General features: G+C 41.9%; 1 protein-coding gene across 1 annotated transcript in view; it reads right to left on the bottom strand.

Annotated features, from left to right (window-relative positions):
* Positions 1–25,086, bottom strand: part of LOC139229933 (transmembrane protein 144-like) — a 124,631-nt gene extending 99,545 nt beyond the window's left edge. The window contains exons 1-4 of the mRNA XM_070861583.1: positions 25,071–25,086; positions 24,088–24,261; positions 20,824–20,946; positions 19,390–19,489 (exon numbers count right to left, since the gene is read on the bottom strand). Coding sequence (XP_070717684.1) covers positions 19,390–19,489; positions 20,824–20,946; positions 24,088–24,261; positions 25,071–25,086 — 413 coding nt within the window. The remainder of the gene's footprint in view (positions 1–19,389; positions 19,490–20,823; positions 20,947–24,087; positions 24,262–25,070) is intronic.
* Positions 25,087–25,412: the final 326 nt, after the last annotated feature.

Genomic DNA, 25,412 nt, shown 5'->3' with positions numbered 1-25,412 from the left:
GGAGAGATGGTACAGTTGTCCAGGAGGATTGTAGACATTGGTGAGCAGCTCATTGAAGCATTGGGGGGGGGGGGGGCATATTCCAACACCTGGCCACCATGATCAAGTACATTCCACGCATGGCAGAGTCCCTGGATGCGATAGCCAGGAACACTGCTGCCACAGGCCTCCCAGTGGTTCCTGAGCGCGACACTCCACCCCTAGGTTCTGCACTACCACTGAGAATGACAGATGAGAGCAAGGACTAAGATCCTGCTTCTGCATCAGAGAATGTTGCCCCCTCGGCACCACCCGCTCCCGTACCCGTGCAACCACCGCATCTATATTATCCCTCCCAATGAGGCACCGCCTGAGGAGCTCCTCGGCCAGGCGCTGTGGAGTGAGGAGGGGAAGGGGTAGAGGTGGGGAGAAGAAGGAGAGGGGGGAAGGAAAGTGAGGTGCATGTGCGCATATGATGGATGTGTTATATCTCAATCTGGGTGAAAGCAATTTGTTGAAATGTATGGGGGCTGTGGACTACGCTCCTGCTTTGCCTTTGTATTCTGTGTTGAACATGTGATTTATGTCAATGGTGGAAAAGTGGGGTGTGGGCGGGAGTTGGGTGTTTTTGCCCATGATACTAATGATTTCAGACCAATGTTGGGATTAAACTTTTGTTATTGAACATAACCTTGTTGCGCATTGTCTCAGATAGCTGGACCATTATACTCTGGTGATTCCTTAGCATGAAAGGGTTAAATACAACTTAACATCAATCAACGTAAACTTTAACTGCCACCAAGCTGATGGGCACCATTGATGTCTGAGCTGCACACACACAGCAGTGTGTCAGCGTTGCCACTCACATCAGCGCTCTTTCAGTCAAATCTTTCCGATATCATCTCCTCACTGGCATTCGTTCTGGTTAGTTCCACTTTTTGTGGACAGTTTTTTGAGTGAGCGATATTGTGGGTGATATGTGTGTGAGGTGGTGAAATTGAAGATAGGTGATCTCCATGGCCGCTAGTTTGGGTAAATATGCTCTTTACGACAAAAAACAGTGGATGGGCGTTAATTTTGAATCTCGCCGTTAATTCCATTCGGAAAGTAATGCTGGGTGATATTATGGGTGTTGATTTTGCCCATTCTGCTGATTACGCCCCCAAAAAGTGGGCAGACGGTGATACTTTTTCTCGGCGTTACGCACATTGGGAAAATAATGCTTGGTGATAAGTCTCCTAAAAAAGCCTGTCAGTTTCCATATTGTGCCTGAATGGGCAATATATGGGCATTATACATAATTTCAGCGGTAAAATGGGCATTAAGTGGGAGTTAAGCATGCAAAAAAGTGGAGGTTTTAGCAATATGTCCCTTAGTTTTAGTTTCCCCTATGAGTGGAAATATCCTCTCTGCATTCACCATGTCAAGCCCCCTCATTATCTTATAGGTTTCAATAAGATCACCTCTCATTTTTCTGAACTCCAATGTTTATAGGCCCAACCTATAATAAGGTCATCTCTCAACTCGTGAGGATTTATCATTTAGGTTCATCTTTCCTTTAGGAATAACATTTGCGTGGGAGTTATCCTGATTGTAGAAAAAAAAAATTTAAGTAGAGGGAACCTAATTAATCAGAGGGAAATTAATCAAGTAAAGTTAAAACATAAGCGAGGTTCATAGTAAAGACAGAAAAGACACATGTTACTGAACTCGACTCTCTGAGAACAGAATGCTGCAGTACCTCTGTAATCATTAATCGGTTTGCTGTTATCAAGGCTAGAACAAAGCAAATTAATTCTCCTTAGAAAGGGTCATAGCTGAGGTCAAAGAACTCTCAGGAAGATAGATCATTTTATCACTATATAAACCAGACAGTTGGGAAAAATACACTCCAAGACTAGGTCACATGGGGTGGTAAGAGATTATGGGAAACAAAAGACGATGGAAAAATATCTCAACTGGTTGAAAGCGGTTAGGCCAAGAGAAGAAGAGTTCACAGACCTGAGAATGACGAGGCACGTAATTTATCAGATAAACAGCGCACAGGGGAGGTAACAAAGTTTACATAAGAACATAAGAACATAAGAAATAGGAACAGGAGTAGGCCATACGGCCCCTCAAGCCTGCTCTGCCATTCAATAAGATCATGGCTGATCTGCTCTCCATAACCCCTAATCCCCTTATCATTTAAGAAACTGTCTATTTCTGTCTTAAATTCATTGCTTGTCAAGCCCCCTCATAATCATATACATTTCGATAAGATCACCTCTCATTCTTCTGAATTCCAATGAGGAGAGGCCTAACCTACTCAACCTTTCCTCATAAGTCAACCCCCTCATCCCCGGAATCAACCTAGTGAATCTTCTCTGAACAGCCTTCAAAGCAAGTATATCCTTTCGTAAATATGGAAACAAAAACTGCATGCAGTATTCCAGGTGTGGCCTCACCAATACCTTATATAGCTTTAGCAAGACTTCCCTGCTTTTATACTTCAACCCCTTTGCAATAAAGGCCAAGATATCATTGGCCTTCCTGATCACTTGCTGTACCTGCATACTATCCTTTTGTGTTTCATGCACAAGTACCCCCAGGTTCCGCAGCACTGTGGTACTTTGCAATCTTTCTCCATTTAAATAATAACTTGCTCTTTGATTTTTTTTTCTGCCAAAGTGCATGACCTCACACTTTCCAACATTATAATCCATCTGCCAAATTCTTGCCCACTCACTTAGCCTGTCTATGTCCTCTTGCAGATTTTTTGTGTCCTGCTCACACATTGCTTTTCCTCCCATCTTTGTATCGTCAGCAAACTTGGCTATGTTACACTCAGTCCCTTCTTTCAAGTCGTTAATATAGATTGTAAATAGTTGGGGTCCCAGCACTGATCCCTGCGGTACCCCACTAGTTACTGGTTACCAACCAGAGAATGAACCATTTATCCTGACTCTCTGTTCTCTGTCAGTTAGCCAATCCTCTATCCATGCTCATATATTATCCCCAACCCCATGAAGTTTTATCTTGTGCAGTAACCTTTTATGTGGTACCTTGTCAAATGCCTTCAGGAAGTCCAAATACACCACATCCATTGGTTCTCCTTTATCCACCCTGTTCGTTACATCCTCAAAGAATTCCAGCAAATTTGTCAAACATGACTTCCCCTTTATAAATCCATGCTGACTCTGCCTGATTGAATTTTGCTTTTCCAAATGTCCTGCTACTGCTTCTTTAATAATGGACTCCAACATTTTCCCAACCACACATGTTAGGCTAACTGGTCTATAGTTTCCTGCTTTTTGCCTGCCTCCTTTTTTAAATAGGGGCATTACATTTGCAGTTTTCCAATCTGCTGGGACCTCCCCAGAATACAGGGAATTTTGGTAAATTACAACCAATGCATCCACAATCCCTGCCATTACTTCTCTTAAGACCCTAGGATGCAAGCCATCAGGTCTAGGGGTTTTATCTGCCTTTAGTTCCGTTATCTTACTGAGCACCACCTCCTTAGTGATTGTGATTGTGATTCCTCCCCCCCCCCCCCATAGCCCCTAGACTATCCACTGTCAGAATATTTCAGTGTCCTCTACCGTAAATACTGATACAAAATATTTGTTCAGACTCTCTGCCATCTCCATGTTCCCCATTACAAATTCCCTAGTCTTGTCCTCTAAGGGACCAACATTTACTTTAGCCACTATTTTCCTTTTTATATACCTATAGAAACTCTTGCTATCTGTTTTTATATTTTGTGCTGGTTTACTTGCACAGACTATCTTCCCTTTTCTTAATCATTTTTTTAGTCGTTCTTAGCTTGCTTTTAAAAGCTTCCCTGTCTTCTGTCTTCCCACTAGTTTTGGCCACTTTGTATGCCCTTGTTTTTAATTGGATACCATCCTTCATTTCTTTAGTTAGCCATGGATGGCTATCTTTTCTCTTACACCCTTTCCTCCTCAGTGGGTTATATTTTTCTTGAGAGTTGTGAAATATCTCCATAAATGTACACCACTGTTCATCAACCGTCCTACACTTTAATCTATTTTCCCAGGCCACTTTACCCAATTCTGCCCTCATACCTTCATAGTCTCCTTTATTTAAGCTTAGTACGCTGGTTAGAGATCCAACTTTCTCACCCTCCATCTGTATTTGAAATTCAATCATTCTATGTTCGCTCATTCCATGGGGATCCTTTACTAGGACATTGTTTATTAATCCTGTCTCATTACACAGGACCAGATCTAAGATAGCCTGACCCTTGGTTGGTTCCGTTCTGCCAAATATTTAAAGCAACTGGCAGAGTGTTATACCAAAATCAATGACAAGAGTGTAACTTATGTAATCGTACATCTGGATTTTATGGAAATACTGAGTGATCATTAAAATGTAATCTTAATGTGACTTTGATAGGCACTATTTAACTTTTGGAGTAATGCAGTAATATAAGCCACAATAGAAATGATTCAGTTATGTTATAGTTATACTGAGTCCTAGACCTATAATCCAGTGTGTGGGTTTGCCAGATTTTCAGTGCAGCAGTTCAAAGACATTATTTACTTTGGCACACAATACAATATGTGTTCACATGCTAAATGTTGAATGCAAATTCATTTAATTAAAAAATTGTGTTATTTTTCAAGGACAGGGACATTATAATTATATTTCCAGGCTGGAAAAGGACACATTTGTGCCAGGTTGGGCTTTACTTTGTGAAATCTCCGCTGATCACTCATAGTTGATGACCTTATTCAGAGTGTAGCTGTGCATTGTACTAATGTTAAAGTTAAAAGCTATTCAGGCTGGAACACTGTTATCCTTTGAAATAATGATTTGCAAAGCAGAGTAATCCGTGCTCCCCACCACAAAAAGGGAGGTGCTGCAAGTTAATGGTTTGTCCAATCAATATGGAGGTTAAAATCACCCATGATTATTGCTGTTCCATTTTTACAAGCCCCCATTATTTCCTGATTTATGCTGCGACCAACAGAGTTGCTACAGCGGGAGAGAAAGCAAAAAAGAAGTAGAAAGGAATCAAAAGGTGACGTCACAGCCAATGGGGTAAGTGATTGGCTGGTGATTGGTGAGTAGCTTTTCTTTTTCTTTTTATATCAGTAAGTAAACTGTAGCATTGTTATTACCAATTTAAGGGTATCTAAGGGTTAAGGCATGGCAGGAGAGATCGGTCACGTGATATGCTCCTCCTGTACCATGTGGGAACTCAGGGACGCTTCCGGTGTCCCTTACGACTACATGTGTAAGAAGTGTATCCGCCTCCATCTCCTGATGGACCGCGTTGCGGAATTGGAGCTGAGGGTGGATTCACTCTGGAGCATCCACGATGCTGAGAATGACATAAGTGGCACGTGTAGTGAGTTGGTCTTATCGCATGAGAAGGATCCACAGCCAGATAGGGAATGGAAGACCAGCAGGAAGAGTAGTACAAAGAAAGTAGTGCAGGGGTCCCCTGTGGTCATCCCCCTGCAAAACAGATACACTGTTTTGAGTGCTGTTGAGGGAGATGACTCATTAGGGGAGAGCAACAGCAGCCAAGTTCATGGCACCGTGGCTGGCTCTGTTGTACAGGAGGGCATAAAAAAGAGTGGGAGAGCGATAGTGATAGGGGATTCGATCATACGGGGAATAGATAGGCATTTCTGCGGCCGCAATCGAGAGTCCAGGATGGTGTGTTGCCTCCCTGGTGCAAGGGTCAAGGATGTCTCCGAGTGAGTGCAGGACATCCTGAAATGGGAGGGAGAACAGCCAGTTGTCGTGGTGCACATTGGTACCAACGACATAGATAAAAAAAGGGATAAGGTCCTACGAGACGAATTTAAGGAGCTAGGAGTTAAATTAAAAAGTAGGACCTCAAAAGTAGTAATCTCGGGATTGCTACCAGTGTCACGTGCTAGTCAGAGTAGGAATCGCAGGATAGCACAGATGAATATGTGGCTTGAGCAGTGGTGCAGCAGGGAGGGATTCAAATTCGTGGGGCATTGGAACAGGTTCTGGGGGAGGTGGGACCAGTACAAACCGGACGGTCTGCACTTGGGCAGGAACGGAACCAATGTCCTAGGGGAAGTGTTTGCTAGTGCTGTTGGTGAGGAGTTAAACTAATATGGCAGGGGGATGGGAACCAATACAGGGAGACAGAGGGAAACAAAAAGGAGACAAAAACAAAAGACAGAAAAGAGATGAGTAAAAGTGGAGGGCAGAGAAACCAAAGGCAAGAAACAAAAAGGACCACTGAATATAAAAGGGCTGCAGGAGGGGTAAAAACTAAAAATCATGGTTTAAAAACTAGGATGAAAACACTCTACCTAAATGCACGCAGCATTAGAAATAAAGTAAATGAGTTGACGGCACAAATCATTACAAATGGGTATGATTTGGTGGCCATTACAGAGACATGGTTGCAAGGTGGCCAGGACTGGGAATTAAACATACAGGGGTATCTGACGATTCGGAAAGATAGGCAGGAAGGGAAGGGAGGTGGGGTAGCTCTGTTAATAAGGGATGATATCAGGGCAGTTGTGAGGGATGATATTGGCTCCAATGAACAAAATGTTGAATCATTGTGGGTGGAGATTAGAGATAGTAAGGGGAAAAAGTCACTGGTTGGCGTAGTTTATAGGCCCCCAAATAATAACTTCATGGTGGGGTGGGCAATAATCAAGGGAATAATGGAGACATGTGAAAAAGGAACGGCAGTAGTTATGGGGGATTTTAACCTACATATCAATTGGTCAAATCAAATCGCAGGAGGTAGCCTGGAGGAGGAAATCATAGAATGCATACGGGATTGTTTCTTAGAACAGTATGTAACAGAGCCTACAAGGGAGCAAGCCATTTTGGATCTGGTCCTGTGTAACGAGACAGGAAAAATAAACATCTCCTCGTAAAAGATCCTCTCGGAATGAGTGATCACAATATGGTTGAATTTGTAATACAGATTGAGGATGAGGAAGTTGTGTCAGAAACGAGAGTACTATGCTTAAACAAAGGGGACTACAGTGGGATGAGGGCAGAGTTGGCTAAAGTAGACTGGAAACAAGGACTAAACGGTGGCACAATTGAGGAACAGTGGAGGACTTTTAAGGAGCTCTTTCATAATGCGCAACAAAAATATATTCCAGTGAAAAAGAAGGGCGGCAAGAGAAGAGATAACCAGCCGTGGATAACCAAGGAAATAAAGGAAAGTATCAAATCAAAGACCAATGCGTATAAGGTGGCCAAGGTTAGTGGGAAACTAGAGGATTGGGAAGATTTTAAGCAACAGCAAAGAATGACTAAAAAAGCAATAAAGAAAGGGAAGATAGATTACGAAGATAAACTTGCGCAAAACATAAAAACAGATAGTAAAAGCTTTTACAAATATATAAAATGGAAAAGAGTGACTAAAGTAAATGTTGGTCCCTTAGAAGATGAAAAGGGGGATTTAATAATGGGAAATGTGGAAATGGCTGAGACCTTAAACAATTATTTTGCTTCGGTCTTCATAGTGGAAGACACAAAAATCATGCCAAAAATTGCTGGTCATAGGAATGTGGGAAGGGAGGACCTTGAGATGATCACTATCACTAGGGAGGTAGTGCTGGACAGACTAATGGTATTGAAGGTAGACAAGTCCCCTGGTCCTGATGAAATGCATCCCAGGGTATTAAAAGAGATGGCGGAAGTTATAGCAGATGCATTTGTTATAATCTACCAAAATTCTCTGGACTCTGTGGAGGTACCAGAGGATTGGAGAGCAGCTAATGTAACGCCTCTGTTGAAAAAAGGGGGCAGGCAAAAGGCAGGTAACTATAGGCCGGTTAGTTTAACATCTGCAGTGGGGAAAATGCTTCAAACTATCATTAAGGAAGAAATAGCGGGACATCTCGATAAGAATAGTGCAATCAAGCAGAAGCAGCATGGATTCATGAAAGGGAAATCATGTTTAACTAACTTACTGGTATTCTTTGAGGATATAACGAGCATGGTGGATAGAGGTGTACCGATGGATGTGGTGTATTTAGATTTCCAAAAGGCATTCGATAAGGTGCCACACAAAAGGTTACTGCAGAAGATAAAGGTACGCGGAGTCAGAGGAAATGTATTAGCATGAATAGAGAATTGGCTGGCGAACAGAAAGCAGAGAGTCAGGATAAATGGGTCCTTTTCCAGTTGGAAATCAGTGGTTAGTGGTGTGCCACAGGGAGCAGTGCTGGGACCACAACTGTTTACAATATACATAGATGACCTAGAGGAGGGGACAGAGTGTAGTGCAACAAAATTTGCAGATGACACTAAGATTAGTGGGAAAGCGGGTTGTATAGAGGACTCAGAGAGGCTACAAGGAGATTTGGATAGGTTAAGCGAATGGGCTAAGGTTTGGCAGATGGAATACAATGTCGGAAAGTGTGAGGTCATCCACCTTGGGAAAAAAAACAGTAAAAGGGAATATTATTTGAATGGGGAGAAATTACAACATGCTGCGGTGCAGAGGGACCTGGGGGTCCTTCTGCATGAATCCCAAAAGGTTAGTTTGCAGGTGCAGCAGGTAATCAGGAAGGCAAATGGAATGTTGGCCTTCATTGCGAAAGGAATGGAGTACAAAAGCAGGGAGGTGTTGCTGCAATTGTATAAGGTATTGGTAAGGCCACACCTGGAGTACTGCGTGCAGTTTTTCTCACCTTACTTAAGGAAGGATATACTAGCTTTGGAAGGGGTACAGAGACGATTCACTAGGCTGATTCGAGAAATGAGGGGGTTAACTTATGATGATAGATTGAGTAGACTGGGTCTTTACTCGTTGGAGTTCAGAAGGATGAGGGGTGATCTTATAGAAACATTTAAAATCATGAAAGGGATAGACAAGATAGAGGCAGAGAGGTTGTTTCCATTGGTGGGGGAGACTAGAACTAGGGGGCAGAGCCTCAAAATACGGAGTTGAGAAAGAATTTCTTCTCCCAGAGGGTTGTGAATCTGTGGAATTCTCTGCCCAAGGAAGCAGTTGAGGCTAGCTCATTGAATGTATTCATGTCAAAGATAGATAGATTTTTAACCAATAAGGGAATTAAGGGTTACGGGAAGAGGGCAGGTAAGTGGAGCTGAGTCCACGACCAGATCAGCCATGATCTTATTGAATGGCGGAGCAGGCTCGAGGGGCTAGATGGCCTACTTCTGTTCCTAATTCTTATGTTCTTACTGTTAGGGGGCTTACAGACTATGCCCACCAGTGACTTTTTCCACTTATTGTTTCTTATCTCCACCCAAACTGTTTCAACACCCTTATCACTTGAGCCAATATCGTTTCTTACTATTGCAGTGATTCCATCCTTCATCAATAGAGCTACAACACCTCCTTTTCCTTTCTGCCTGTCCTTCTGGATTGTCAAGTACCCCAGAACATTTAATTCCCAGTCCTGGTAACCTTGCAACCATGTCTCTATAATGGCTATCAGATCATACCCATTTTTCTCAATTTGTGCCATCAAATCATCTATTTTGTTACAAATGCTATGTGCTTTTACACAAAGTGCCTTTAAGTTTGTTTGTTACCCTTTTTTCCTGCTTGTTTCATAGAAACATAGAAACATAGAAAATAGGTGCAGGAGCAGGCCATTCAGCCCTTCTCGCTTGCACCGCCATTCAATGAATTCATGGCTGAACATGAAACTTCAGTACCCCCTTCCTGCTTTCTCGCCATACCCTTTGATCCCCCGAGTAGTAAGGACTTCATCTAACTCCCTTTTGAATATATTTAGTGAATTGGCCTCAACTACTTTCTGTGGTAGAGAATTCCACAGGTTCACCACTCTCTGGGTGAAGAGGTTTCTCCTCATCTCGGTCCTAAATGGCTTACCCTTATCCTCAGACTGTGACCCCTGGTTCTGGACTTCCCCAACATTGGGAACATTCTTCCTGCATCTAACCTGTCTAAACCCGTCAGAATTTTAAACGTTTCTATGAGGTCCCCTCTCATTCTTCTGAACTCCAGTGAATACAAGCCCAGTTGATCCAGTCTTTCTTGATAGGTCAGTCCCACCATCCCGGGAATCAGTCTGGTGAATCTTCGCTGCACTCCCTCAATAGCAAGAATGTCCTTCCTCAAGTTAGGAGACCAAAACTGTACACAATACTCCAGGTGTGGCCTCACCAAGGCCCTGTACAACTGTAGCAACACCTCCCTGCCCCTGTACTCAAATCCCCTCGCTATGAAGGCCAACATGCCATTTGCTTTCTTAACCGCCTGCTGTATCTGCATGCCAACCTTCAATGACTGATGTACCATGATACCCAGGTCTCGTTGCACCTTCCCTTTTCCTAATCTGTCACCATTCAGATAATAGTCTGTCTCTCTGTTTTTACCACCTAAGTGGATAACCTCACATTTATCCACATTATACTTCATCTGCCATGCATTTGCCCACTCACCTAACCTATCCAAGTCACTCTGCAGCCTCATAGCATCCTCCTCGCAGCTCACACTGCCACCCAACTTAGTGTCATCTGCAAATTTGGAGATACTACATTTAATCCCCTCGTCTAAATCATTAATGTACAATGTAAACAGCTGGGGCCCCAGCACAGAACCTTGCGGTACCCCACTAGTCACTGCCTGCCATTCTGAAAAGTACCCATTTACTCCTACTCTTTGCTTCCTGTCTGACAACCAGTTCTCAATCCACGTCAGCACACTACCCCCAATCCCATGTGCTTTAACTTTGCACATTAATCTCTTGTGTGGGACCTTGTCGAAAGCCTTCTGAAAGTCCAAATATACCACATCAACTGGTTCTCCTTTGTCCACTCGACTGGAAACATCCTCAAAAAATTCCAGAAGATTTGTCAAGCATGATTTCCCTTTCACAAATCCATGCTGACTTGGACCTATCATGTCACCATTTTCCAAATGCGCTGCGATGACATCCCTAATAATTGATTCCATCATTTTACCCACTACTAATGTCAGGCTGACCAGTCTATATTTCCCTGTTTTCTCTCTCCCTCCTTTTTTAAAAAGTGGGGTTACAATGGCTACACTCCACTCGATAGGAACTGATCCAGAGTCAATGGAATGTTGGAAAATGACTGTCAATGCATCCGCTATTTCCAAGGCCACCTCCTTAAGTACTCTGGGATGCAGTCCATCAGGCCCTGTGGATTTATCGGCCTTCAATCCCATCAATTTCCCCAACACAATTTCCTGACTAATAAAGATTTCCCTCAGTTGTTCCTCCTTACTAGACCCTCTGACCCCTTTTATATCCGGAAGGTTGTTTGTGTCCACCTGAGTGAATACCGAACCAAAGTACTTGTTCAATTGGTCTGCCATTTCTTTGTTCCCCGTTATGACTTCCCCTGATTCTGACTGCAGGGGACCTACGTTTGTCTTTACTAACCTTTTTCTCTTTACATACCTATAGAAACTTTTGCAATTCGCCTTTATGTTTCCTGCAAGCTTCTTCTCCTACTCCATTTTCCCTGCCCTAATCAAACCCTTTGTCCTCCTCTGCTGAGTTCTAAACTTCTCCCAGTCCCCGGGTTCGCTGCTATTTCTGGCCAATTTGTATGCCACTTCCTTGGCTTTAATACTATCCCTGATTTCCCTTGATAGCCACGGTTGAGCCACTTTCCCTTTTTTATTTTTACACCAGACAGGAATGTACAATTGTTGTAATTCATCCATGCGGTCTCTAAATGTCTGCCATTGCCCATCCACAGTTAACCCCTTAAGTATCATTCGCCAATCTATCCTAGCCAATTCACGCCTCATACCTTCAAAGTTATCCTTCTTTAAGTTCTGGACCATGGTCTCTGAATTAACTGTTTCATTCTCCATCCTAATGCAGAATTCCACCATATTATGGTCACTCTTCCCCAAGGGGCCTCGCACAATGAGATTGCTAATTAATTCTCTCTCATTACACAACACCCAGTCTAAGATGGCCTCCCCCCTAGTTGGTTCCTCGACATATTGGTCTAGAAAACCATCCCTTATGCACTCCAGGAAATCCTCCTCCACCGTATTGCTTCCAGTTTGGCTAGCCCAATCTACGTGTATATTAAAGTCACCCATTATAACTGCTGCACCTTTATTGCATGCACCCCTAATTTCCTGTTTGATGCCCTCCCCAACATCACTACTATTGTTTGGAGGTCTGTACACAACTCCCACTAACGTTTTTTGCCCTTTGGTGTTCTGCAGCTCTACCCATATAGATTCCACATCATCCAAGCTAATGTCTTTCCTAACTATTGCATTAATCTCCTCTTTAATCAGCAATGCTACCCCACCTCCTTTTCCTTTTATTCTATCCTTCCTGAATGTTGAATACCCCTGGATGTTGAGTTCCCAGCCCTGATCATCCTGGAGCCACGTCTCCGTAATCCCAATCACATCATATTTGTTAACATCTATTTGCACAATTAATTCATCCACCTTATTGCGGATACTCCTTGCATTAAGACACAAAGCCTTCAGGCTTGTTTTTTTAACACCCTTTGTCCTTTTAGAATTTTACTGTACAGTGGCCCTTTTTGTTCTTTGCCTTGGGTTTCTCTGCCCTCCACATTTCCTCATCTCCTTTCTGTCTTTTGCTTTTGCCTCCTTTTTGTCTCCCTCTGTCTCCCTGCATTGGTTCCCATCCCCCTGCCATATTAGTTTAACTCCTCCCCAACAGCACTAGCAAACACTCCCCCTGGACATTGGTTCCGGTCCTGCCCAGGTGCAGACCGTCTGGTTTGTACTGTTCCCACCTCCCCTAGAACCGGTTCCAATGCCCCAGGAATTTGAATCCCTCCCTGCTGCACCACTGCTCAAGCCACGTATTCATCTGCGCTATCCTGCGATTCCTACTCTGACTAGCACGTTGCACTGGTAGCAATCCGAGATTACTACTTTTAAGGTCCTACTTTTTAATTTAGCTCCTAGTTCCTTAAATTCGTTTCGTAGGACCTCATCCCTTTTTTTACCTATGTCGTTGGTACCAATGTGCACCACGACAACTGGCTGTTCTCCCTCCCATTTCAGAATGTCCTGCACCTGCTCCGAGACATCCTTGACCCTTGCACCAGGGAGGCAACATACCATCCTGGAGTCTCGGTTGCGGCCGCAGAAACGCCTATCTATTCCCCTCACCATTGAATCCCCTATCACTCTCTCCTTCAAACTCACTTTGCTGACAATATAATTATATTAACCAATTAATTATTGTAGGTAGGCAAAAAGTTTGTGACGCATCAGGGAAACAACCAATGGAAAGTCTCCGTGCGGAACGTCATGATTTTGTATGCATTTTGACTGTATAAAAACAAGATTGTTAGCCAAGATTGTTCAGGTAGAACAGCTGGTTTGGGTCACTGAGTTGCTGAACTCGTGTAGAAGCTGTTTCTCCCTCGATCGAGTACTTTATAATAAATTATTCTTTTCTTCAAAACAGACTTGTGTTGAGTATCTTTGTAATATTCTACAACAATTGGCGCTGCGAGCAGGGTACTTACGGGAAACCGACAGACGGGCATTTACAGAGGCATCACGAGCGAGTATATTTAAACAACCATTCATAATCCGATGTGAGCTGTTACAAAACGTGTTTGTTGCCTGGGGTACCTGAATCTGTGAAAGTTCTGTTATGGTGCAAAAGACTTGGGGGTAATTTAAATGTGTTGACTATCCATCACTATTTAAGTCAAAGTAAGGTATCGATGGGATTTTAGACTCTAGGTTCAAGTGAAACTGACTGGAGGGACAATCAGTATCTAAGAATACAGTTTAAATCGATAAAGAAAAATCAGTGAGACCGTAGACGCTGGGTTTAAGTGAAACCAAGTAGGGGGACAGTTAGTATCTGAGAATAAAGTGAAACCAATATAGGGCTCGATGTACCAAACTGAGTATGGTGTGTAAAGATATGCTGGACTGGGGGCCGGACGGCTCCCTTCGTAGATATTTTTCAGATGACCATAAGAAACTGGTAGTGACTATGTTAAGTGATGGGTGGGATCCTAAAATAGAGCCGGCCAAACAAAAAAAAATGGTGGGAGAAATAGAGAAATAAGAAAACAGCCAAAGCAGGATTAATAAGCTTTGCTGAATGAAAAATTGGTGTGAATGTCTGTCTTTAAATGAAAGTGCTTGTGTGGTTCTTGACTGCGGAATATTTGAGGTGGGAGCTAATGAATTTTTCATTTGTCTGAAAGCCTGTTTTTTTTAAATAAAAGAAAAATGGTGTAGCTGTCTGTTTGTTTTAGCTCCACCCACTGTTTCAGTCAGAGTTGAAAGTGTTTAACCCTTTGTAGTGTTGTCCTAGATGTGGGAAGTTTTAAGAAAGTGTGATCCTAGAATTGAATTACAGTTTAAATTAGAAACGCAGGTGCTTTTTAAAAATTCTGACATGCTCACTTACTTGTCAAAAGAAAACACATTGATTACATTGGGTTGAAATACAATAAATTTAGTCTAGGAAAGAGATAAAGAAAGAAGAAGGGAAATTGTAATGCTTTTAAAAAAAAGCCTGCGTGGGTCTCTCGAGGCTACGGGCTCCTTTGTGTAAAATCTTATGTTAAATTATGTGAAAGTTTCTAGCTCAGTAAAAAGAGGTTTAAATATAAAATTGGCAGTACAGTATTTGAATTGGGATTTTGAGATATTTCGGGTGATTCTCCTTGATAAACATTTTGGTTGTATTGGAAAATCTTGGGTTTGGAAACCTTTTTAATAGAAATAATAAAATTACACATCTGTGTTAACTTTACCTCAACTACTACGTCAGAAGCTGAAGCTTAAAAAGATGTAATTTATGAAGTACTGTATCACAAAATATATCTTGAAGTTACAGAGCAAAAGATTTTATTCCTACTTGGATTGGAGTTTTTTTTAATGAACAGCTTCTAAAACAGAAGTTAGGCACATAATTATAAAACAAGTACTTTGCATTTTGTGATCTGTGAATCACTAAGACATAATAAGTTCATAAATTTTTAATTCAAAAATAAATACAAATACTACAAAAGGGGAGCAGTAATTAGGATGAAACCAGTAAAGAGTTAATTTTGTTGTAAAGGTTTCAAGTACCACTGGTTAAGAAAAGGCACAACAAAATACTGAGATACATTTAAAATTGAGCCTCTTTAGAACTATTTTGGTGTTTGAGATTGTTTTTGTGTGTTGATCTGACAGAGAGCTATTGAAAGAATGTTTTTCATCAAAAGGACTCGCTAAATAAAATGTTAAATGTGGGTACTGATCCCAACCTACAGTTCAAGTGTATGCAAATTTGTGAAATCTGATCTCTAAAAAAATAAGAAATAAAACTCAAAAGTTTGGAAACAATCTAAAAATGACATTTTCTCTGATGAAAGACAGAAATGCCATTTGAGGTAGACGAGATAAGAAATGGAAGTAGCCTTAGAAATGATTTGCGTGCACTTGTATGTTAAGATAGTTTATAAACTATCACTTGTTTTTGAATACAGGAAACCCGACAATCCTGGCCAGAATTACTACTCATGATACGAATGAGGTTACACGCTACACCAAATCGAACGACAGGATTAACACCCTATGATTGGATGAGTAATGAAGTTACTCGAGGGAATAGTTACAGGAGGGGCAGAATTAGTACCACTACCAGATAGGATCAGGAAGTATGTGCTGGAATTGAGTGAGCAATTGAAAGGTATGCAACAGGAGGTCCGAGAAAGACAGAGCGAGGAAGACAAAGACGATGGGACAAATAACTCCGCTATAATCGTCGAGGTGGGGCCTAAGGTAATGGTTAAGGAAGTGGCAGATAAACCAGGATTCGCACCTAGGTGGCGATCACATGAGGTGGTAATCAGTGGTGACACTTGTGCATGTATAAATATGAAAGGCGGGGGCCGATGGAAACATTGGTCCCAGCTGAAAGAATACTAGGGGTCTTGCCATAATGAAATGGATCTGCGAAAGATCATATGTCCGGAGAAACGGTGCAAATGATCCAATAGAAGTAGAAATGGTGAGAATCTAACTAAAAACCTGGAAAATCCATGCTGTGTTTTATCAACAGAATGTATATAAATGTGATCACCACCGCCCTTATGATTCCACAAGGACAAGCTACAAGGCTGCCCCTAGGGGGCCCAGAAGCATATACCCATACCGGAGAGTACAACAACTACATAAAGCAGCCCCGAGGGGGCAGCATCCGAGTGGCAGGAGCGTTTATCTTGAAGCCACAAGATAAGTGGGTAACAAAATGTTACCTGAATATTGTAAACCAGGGAAATTAACCTCGGGAAAGCGTGTGGTAGTTAAACCTGGAACAGAAGTAACAGTAAATTGTCCGGACCCAAATAGGGACACGGACTTAGAGCCGTCCTCGTTAAAAGCGATAGAATGGATCATATGTCAGGAAGAGAGAAAGTGTTCAGGTCCAGCAGTGATGATTAATTGGCAAAAACCTATAGTCACGACCCCAGGACCAACAACACTGCCCCCAATTACTTGCCCCCTCCTTACTGAAGGCCCGCACGGCGGGTTGGTGACGAGATCGGAGGAAGTGTTGTTATTTGACAATGTGCAGCATAAAATGTTACCTGTGATTATAAATTTAACAGATCTATAGCTGCCAGAAAAGTTTAGCCCCAAGACTAAAGCGTTGTACACACAGTTGCTAGACACAATCCTGAGAAAAGCTAGTGACGCATCAGGAGCAAGGGAGTATGACAAGCAGCTGAGACACAAAGGAGGAAGAGAGAGGAGATCTATAGGGAATGACGTATTTACTGGAGTAAAAGCAGGGACCTCTCTAGTAACTGCATTAGATATACAGGCGATCCAAGCAGGAGTAAATAGTTTAAGGGGAATCATGAAGGTACTAATGAGGAAACAGGCCAGGATAGGGATAGAATCTTAAGAGTTAGGATCTAAAACATTAAAATACTGCTAGAAGGTATATCCATATTGGAAGGCCATGCGCAAACAATTAACGAGCTAAATAAGCAGGAATGAGAGGACAATGCCGAGGACAAGAAAAGAGACACATGTCATGCCGCTAGGAGATGGATGATTGGTCAGGTGAGACACAATATGGATGAGATACAAATTGGGCGAGTTCCAGACTGGATAAATAGCACCCAGTTGAAAGAAATGGCACAGCACACTGGGCCATTGGACGCCTGCACCTTGAAAGGAATGACTAAGGTGTATGCGGTTACAGGAGGATGTAAGGGGAAACAAACCCCTATAGTAGGGATAATACTAGTGATCTCCATAATAAACCAAGTCTCATACCCGTACCTTCAATATGAAGTTGAAAACATAGGGATAATACGAGGGGAAGAGTACATTTGCCATTACCCAATGGACCAGTATACAATCAAAAAGAATGGAAAGATAAGGGGAATATCCTTATCCGGGTGCCGGAGAGAAGGAAGCCTAACTATATGCTCTCACCCAGTGGGAGACGGGAGCAAGGATAGCTGCGGGTTTGACAATACTACGGAAGGATGTGTCATTGAAATAAGCCCTGCCCGAACCAAACTCACACATTACACCTATCAAGGATGAGGAGAATATTGTGTGGTAACTAGCCTGGGAACTTACAATTACAGAGGCTTGACTTGTAACATTACAATGCCTAACTTTTGCTTTACTCCCAGAGTATCGGTGGCAGTGGGAAGAGCACACATGACGTATGTACACACCAGAAAGACAATGACATGAAATATAAGCGATGAGATTAAGCAAAATATTAATGATTACATGAAAGAGCAAGCACCACCAATTCCTCTTACTTGAAGATTTAACTGAGCTCAAAGGACCGTTAAGAAATAACATTAAAAGATATTATGAGCTGAAGGTTAAAGGCAAAGAACTGGACAGTGAAATATAGGATAACCTGAAAAACCCACATTGGTACTGAAGATTATGGAATTGAGGAATGAACTTTGAAATACATCCATGGATAAGGATCCTTTCACATACCCTAGTGGCAGTGCAGATAGTAATAGCCTTGAGTTGGTTGGTGATGTTATGTAACAAGTGCAAAAAACAGAAGAGGTATATCTGAGCAAAGCTAAGCTAGGGATCAGGTCAAATTGTTGCAGAATGAACACCTGATATGATTTGTGGGTATTCCCAACCTATCGCCTGATCACCGAGACCAGGGAAGAGCACATGTGAATCAGACAAGGTGAATTATTGGTCAGGATGGGTGTTTGGGGTACCATCTGACCAAATGGGGGATTGTAGAAAAAAAAATTTAAGTTGCGGGAACCTAATTAATCAGAGGGAAGTTAATCAAGTAAAGTTAAAACCATAAGCAAGGTTCATAGTAAAGACAGAAAAGACATGTGTTACTGAACTCGACACTCTGAGAACAGAATGCTGTGGTACCTCTGCACTCATTAATCGGTTTGCTGTTATCAAGGCTAGAACAAAGAGCAAAGCAAATGAATTCTCCTTAGAAAGGGTCATAGCTGAGGTCAAAGAACTCTCAGGAAGATAGATCATTTTATCACAGCATAAACCAGAACATTGGGAAAAATACACTCCAAGGCTAGGTCACATGGGGTGGTAAGAGATTACGGGAAAAAAAGATGATTGAAAAACATCTCAACTGGTTGAAAGCGGTTAGGCCAAGAGAAGAAGAGTTCACAGACCTGAGAATGACGAGGCATGTAATTTATCAGATAAACAGCGCACAGGGGAGGTAATGAAGTTTGCTGTCAATATAATTGTATTAACCAATTAATTATAGTAGGTAGGCGAAATGTTTGTGATGCAGCATTGGAGCAGAGGACTTTTAAAAGAAATTTCCCTTCAGCCCTCTGGCAGAGTCTCCGGCTTTGGACCTTACGAGGGCTGATCAGTTCGTGCATCGCTGAAGTCCTCTTGCAAGTGCTGGTAGCCCACTCCAAATATGCAAATGACCCTGTACCCATGATTTGGGACTGGGTCTGCATCCTCAGAGATGGGCATTCTATTCCACCACACTTACACCAGTGGAGCTTGACCCCTCAATTTCTGGCTCATGGTGGAGTATTTCACCCTCCAAGTCTGTACCTATCCCGACTGCCACCAGTGCTTTACCGGAGCAGATAGTTGTCCAGTCCTTTTTCAAAGTAGCAGATTGTCTCAGCCTCACTTGCTTTTACCGGACGTACGTTCCTCACGTCTACTGCTCTTTTAGGGGGAAAAAGCTTCTTCTGAATTCAAGCCATGCGTGAGGCTTACCCAACTCCTAATTCTTTGCCCACAGTCAAAGTCAAATAAACTTATTCTGAAGCTATGTGCATTTTTGGTTTCTTATACGATCAGAAACTCCACTGATTGCAGAATTCTTGCCAGGGTGCTTCAGTTCTTTGCCAATCAGGTACATATTCACAACTTGTTTGTCATTACAAAACACATTAAATCAATATTAATTATAAATAAAGGCATTTACCTACCTTGAACTAGCCCAGCCCATTAAAAGGCTAAAGGTAGCCCAGATTAAAACTCCCATGCCAAGCCCAACTGTTTTCAATATGGGAATAACTGTGATATTCCCTAAAAAAAGGAAATAATTTAATCAAAAACATTCCATTTAAAAAAAAACGTTATAGATTTCTGATTTGCTGCTGTTATTCTTCATAAATAAACCTCATTGGTTACCGAGGGCCTTCTCTCATTAACATACAAAGATGACTGGCCACTACTGCACCACCTGGAATAATGATGGCGATGTTAGTCACAAAGTGAAATATATAATTTTGCATTGTAAACCCATATTTCCCACACAATTTGACTAATAGCTGAGTTGGTAATGGCACTGCCGAGCCATACAGATCAGGAGGTCTCTAGTTTCCAGCTACCAAATTTGACCCCGTAGTCTGTGCTGTGGTAAGATTGCTACTGTTGGTCTCAGTGCCCGAGGGCGAGGGAGAAAGTCAACTGTGGGTTTCACTTCTGACCACAAGCTAGTGACTCCTGTTGGAAGGTGCGTACGTGTTAATAATGGGTGAGGAAACGATTGGAGCTAAAAAGCCTTCCGCTGTGTGCAGTAGGTCTCGAGGAGAAAAAACTATAGGCGTAGGAAGTAAATTTAACAGATTATTTAGGGAGAAATTTGTTTATTTACAAAGTGCACTTCACGCATTTCCCAATTAAAGTGAATTTTGAGATCACAAATGTTTTCACAGTTCTGAATTTGAGTAATATGAGGTCTGTATTTATTTTTGTGATGTTCAATTAAGCTGTGTGGATAATTTAGATGTTAACATGGATTGAATATGAACAAACATGGGAAGTGTTTTTGGCGGGGGGCGGGGTTGTGGCTCATCAAAATAAGCACTGTCAATGCTGAAGAAATGGAACAGGTATCCACTTGTGGCACCTAGCGACAGCAACAAGCCCACAATGTCAGGGGAGAGAGAAACTGCATTGAATGCAGCCATTGTGATTTTAAAAAAACTTTCCCACATTGCTAAGTTTGTGCCGATTTATGGGGCATTTATTTAAACTAAGGTCAGAGTGTCCAAACATATTTCATTCATAACCTTTGCAGCCAGCAATCAGAAAATACATTTTTGTCCCATCGCTCTGGTTTGTCTGAAATCCTATCACATCAGTGTTCTACTCCAATGTACTCCAATCCCACATGCAACAAGGAGCCAGTGACCATGTCAGAATAACATGGGCCCAAAGCAAAATGCACTTTTGATTCACCACTGCTGCTGTTTAATGCCTTCAAGCATCTGTTTGGATTGTCATAATTTCTGAAGAATCACTAAATATTTCTCCTTCTTCCATTCACAGACTAGAAACACATCCAACTACCTGTCACATAAAGAAAGGATTCTTTCTTCAAACATATATGCAAATCAAATAGCAATTAATCGTACCTGTAGCCCACAGAAATCCACCCAACATCGTGAGAGGCCAAAACTGAGGACACTGTTGTATTAGATGGACCACCAGTGAAACAACCCATATTGCAGTACAAAAAATCCACTGGAAAAACAGGCCTGTAAAATATGAAGTTCATGACCTCAACAAGATTTGTCAACGCAATGTACTAAAAGAACAGTGTACGTCTATCAGGAGAATAATTTTTAAATGCCTTTTACTAGTATTGATTAAACTGCTAACCCATGGTCAGGGATAAGATTTTTTGTACAGAAATATAATGGTTATAACAATTGTTCTCAAAAAAAGTGAACGTGAGACAAATACGGTTGAACAATTGACATCTAATTTATCCATGTGTGTTGTACTAAATTTTCTGCAACTGATCATTTTATTGATATCTACTTTGTAATTTCCAGATTTATGTTTGATCTTTCAATTACGCAATGCAAATTTTGGCAATCAAATACTTTACATGCTCATTTGAAATGGCTGTGACTGCTATTTTAACAGAGGCTTTATTTTAAACATCTTTATTAAAAGCAGGCAAAGAAATCTCATACAAATATGTTAAGTGTTCATACACATTGGGCAGGATTTTACTCACCCTGGGGGGTCCAGGACAAGCAACCACTCCGCTGGTGGCTCCATCCCGCTCTGTGAAATGACTTTCCGTTGATGGGGCTTGTTAAACCCACCAGCGCGTTTCCCAGTCCAATTCGAAGAAGTGGGTCTGGTGATGTCATTTGATGACACATCATCAGCTGATTTCCTTAAATGGACCATGGGCAACTTCATTTTGACTGTTGTGCTGTCAGTGTTTTATAGCATTGAGGTGCTGCAAACATTGACAATGATTGCACAGAGGTGCAGGGCTGCACCCAAGTTCTCCCATGACTCCCTCCATGTGCTTATGGAGGGAGTCACAGCATGAAGGGCAGTTCTCTTTCCTTCCCTTGGGTGGAAGAAAGCTCTCCAGGACTGCAACACAGCTTATTTGCAGAGGAGGTCACAAACAGGGATGTCGTCAGGAGGACCAGCCTGCAGTGCCGCGAACATTTTAATTATCTCATTATATCAGGAAACATTAGTTTAAAGCCACACTCACCTTCATCCTGCTGTGCCTGTCATCACATCCCCATTACTCTGCCTTCCCTACCTTACGCCAGCACATCCTTACTCACACCGACTTACTTTGCACCTCCACCCATCCCTCTCTCTCTATCTACATTATCATATTTCCATATCATTAGCCACCCCTCACACTCATGCTCATCCTAGTGCAATCATACCAACTAATAACACAAAATGGTAGCCACTTTGGTAATTTATCCAATGATCATGTAAAGTTTCTGCTAATGTGCTGTCAAACATTGAAACCTTTATTTTCAACACTTTGCGTTCTTGAACAGATTTGTGTGCACCTTTGGAAGTGGCTTAGTGAGTTGGCTTGGGCATTGAAGGAATGCTGTATGGTATGGTGTTGGTGTGGAGTGGTGCCAACCTGGCGCATCATGTGGCAGCCAGGGTGTAAAGCATCAAGTGAAGTTAATCTGGCCATGGTGAGGCCATCCCTGGTGTCCCAGGCAGCAATGTGCTTGCGGAGAAGGTTGGTGTTGTTGTTGCTGCTGCTGATGTGCCTGGTGATGCTGGTGTTAGGGCTGATGGTGGTGGGATTCTGAGGACCAAGGTTGGACAGTATAAAAGGCACCCATGATGATGGAACAGATGGTAGGTGAAGTACAAGTGACAGAAGCATTTTGTCAATGGTGAGAAAGTTCTTCCAAAGAGATGATACTATATGGAGCATGGAAAGTGGAAAACCTGCAGAATCCTACATTACAACAGTGGCTACACTTCAAAATGTACTTCATTGGCTGTAAAGTGCTTTGGGGCATCAGCTGGTCATAAAAGGTGCTATATAAATCCAAGTCTTTCTTTTACTTTTCCTTTCACACTAATAGTTACACTTCGTCATTTTGAGGTCTCAAGCCTTATCTTGTTTATCTTAGGTCGTATCCATCTTTCGGGTGCAATGTTAAACTAATGCCCCGTCTACCCTTTCAGATGGACATAAAGGATCCCATTTCACTATTGCAAAGAAGAACAGGGAACTTCTCCCCACAGTCCTAACCAATATTTATCCCTCAACCTCATCAACAAAAAACAGATTATTTGGTCATTATCTCATTGCTGTTTGTGTGACTTTGCTGTGCGCAAATTAGTTGCCGCGTTTCCTACATTACAACAGTGACGACACTTCATAAGTATATCATTGGCTGTAAAGCACATTGAGACGTTCTGAGGTTGTGGAAGTTGCTATATAAATACAGGTTCTTTCTCTCTTGTTAAAACATGTTTTTTCTTGTTTGATTACCAGAAGAGGTACTAGCACAAAACCTTTCTAGGCCCAGCAAACATATTATATGGAACGCAATCAAAGAAAGAACTAAACTTACAGAATGCAATACCTTTATTTCTATTCCTGAAATATTTTGCATACCTCTCTCTCTCCTCCCTCTCTCTCTCTCCCCTCCTCCCTCTCTCTTTCTCTCTTCCCTCCTCCCTCACTCTCTCTCCTCCTCTTAGCTATGCAGAGATTCCAGCACGTACTACACCTGGACTCATCCGCTGCCACTTAGAAAGAAATGAGCACTGTGCACAACAGGTGGGACACAGAGCACATGTCCCCATCACCCCAGAGGGCCCATTCAGGAGATAAGAGTTAACTAGTTTCAGGCAAAACATGAATATAACAGTGGCCTTACCTGTTTTAGTAGTTCCTACAGCCCTGAAATATGCTAGACATACAATGATGTAGTACAACACGCATGGACAGCAATCAAGTTAGAAGCTAGCTGACACTCATTGTCTTGCTTCTCACATGAAGAATGGCCAACGTGGATGAGTTACCAGGGACTGACAGTCTTCAGCATGAATATCTTTCATTAGAATAGGCAGAACAATTGGTAAAACATATGGGCATGTCATCTTCAGGAAATGATAGAGGCAACATTTTAACTAGGCTTTGTGAATAAAGATATACAACAAGGTGACTGATGATATGAGGTCAATCATGCCTGCACAATAAAAAAATATAGTTTGTAAATGCTTATGAAAATTAAACACATTGCAAAGGCTCATGCAACAACAAATATATTGCACCTACGTTTTCCCAGCAAACAATATGGCAGCTGTAAAATGGTGGTTTACTATCAGGATGGTACTAGCCTAAAAAAAAATCCTGGAAAAAACCTTACCATCTCCTGTATCAATTTTCTTCACTGGAACAAAATTACTGCCAAAACAAATCACAGCAACTGCTGTAGCGACAAAACCTTTGACCAGGGGCAAGGTGCCTGTGACGTTCTTTGCTATCGCTTTTGTTGTATAAGTAAATCCTCTCTCCAGAGTGCCATTTTTCAGTATCCTGTCTTGTAGAAGAAAATTACAATGAACAATTGTAATGTTTTGTCTTACAGTTGCTTATTTTTATCCAGAAATGTGTAACATTTAACTTACTGTGACTGAAACTGTTTTTGTGGGTTGTTGAATGGCATCCAATAACATACACTACTCCAATGCAAATCGATAATAGAGACCATCTCAGGCTAACTAACATGCTGCTTGACAGAGAGCCACGGTTCTGGAGCAATCAGTCTCGCAAAGGCTGAGATTCACAGTGTGGCCAGGCATGAGGAAAATAATGCCGTGCTCCTTTCACAGGTGTTGGTATTGGTCTTTATTCAGCCTATAGTGTCATCGGTTATTTGCAAATTACCTGCCAAAGAAATGCCCATTGGACTTTAAAGCTGTAACCCTATTCACTATGAATACTATATAACAAGAGATATTGTTCATAACCAGGAATGAAAGGAAATCCAGACATGAGGCCTGAACTTATTTGCGCATAGTTCAGTGAAACCATGTTAAAACCTTCTTTCCAATTAGAAAATGACAGCTGGGAGCTAAGCTTTGTTGTTATGTCCAAATAAACACACAGATTGGGGTGGTAGATATTAACTACTTTTATATCCTGACCCTCCAGAGCATTCCCGTCAAAAAATAACAAAAGAATACTAGAGAAGTGTAATTGCTACAGGGGCCATCTTCAGTTAACAATATGCAAGCATCATATATTTCACCTGTTCAATGGGAGCAAGAAATGTGTTCAGATGTAGAATAAATTGGTTTATATTTTGTAAAAGGCAGCTTGCTCACCCCTAAATGTAAGTTGTTTTACCTAGGATAAGAAGCATCTTTAGGAACAGGTAAAGGACAACAAACCTATCCCTTTTTCACAAACCTATACAATTGCGATGGTGACCCATTTGTAGTTCTGAAAACTGGACTCCAATTTAAGGGACACTCAACTGCCATACAAATGTGGCTGCCCTGTGTGAGAGAGTTCCAAAAGATCTTGGCCAGCAAGGGCAGAGTTAAGGTCGAAGAATTGGAGGGGTCAAAATCCAGATTTGGTTGATTTGGCAGACCACAGCCACGACAACATCCTCCACTGATGTGTTATTGTTCATGTCTGACTCAATTTTGTGAGTGAATTATTTGCAGCCTGTTTTTGGCAAGT

The sequence above is a fragment of the Pristiophorus japonicus genome, chromosome 2, assembly GCF_044704955.1.
Source record: "Pristiophorus japonicus isolate sPriJap1 chromosome 2, sPriJap1.hap1, whole genome shotgun sequence".
Classification (NCBI taxonomy): domain Eukaryota; kingdom Metazoa; phylum Chordata; class Chondrichthyes; family Pristiophoridae; genus Pristiophorus; species Pristiophorus japonicus.
Note: the sequence above shows the minus strand (reverse complement) of the source record. Positions and strands in the feature narration are given on the sequence as shown.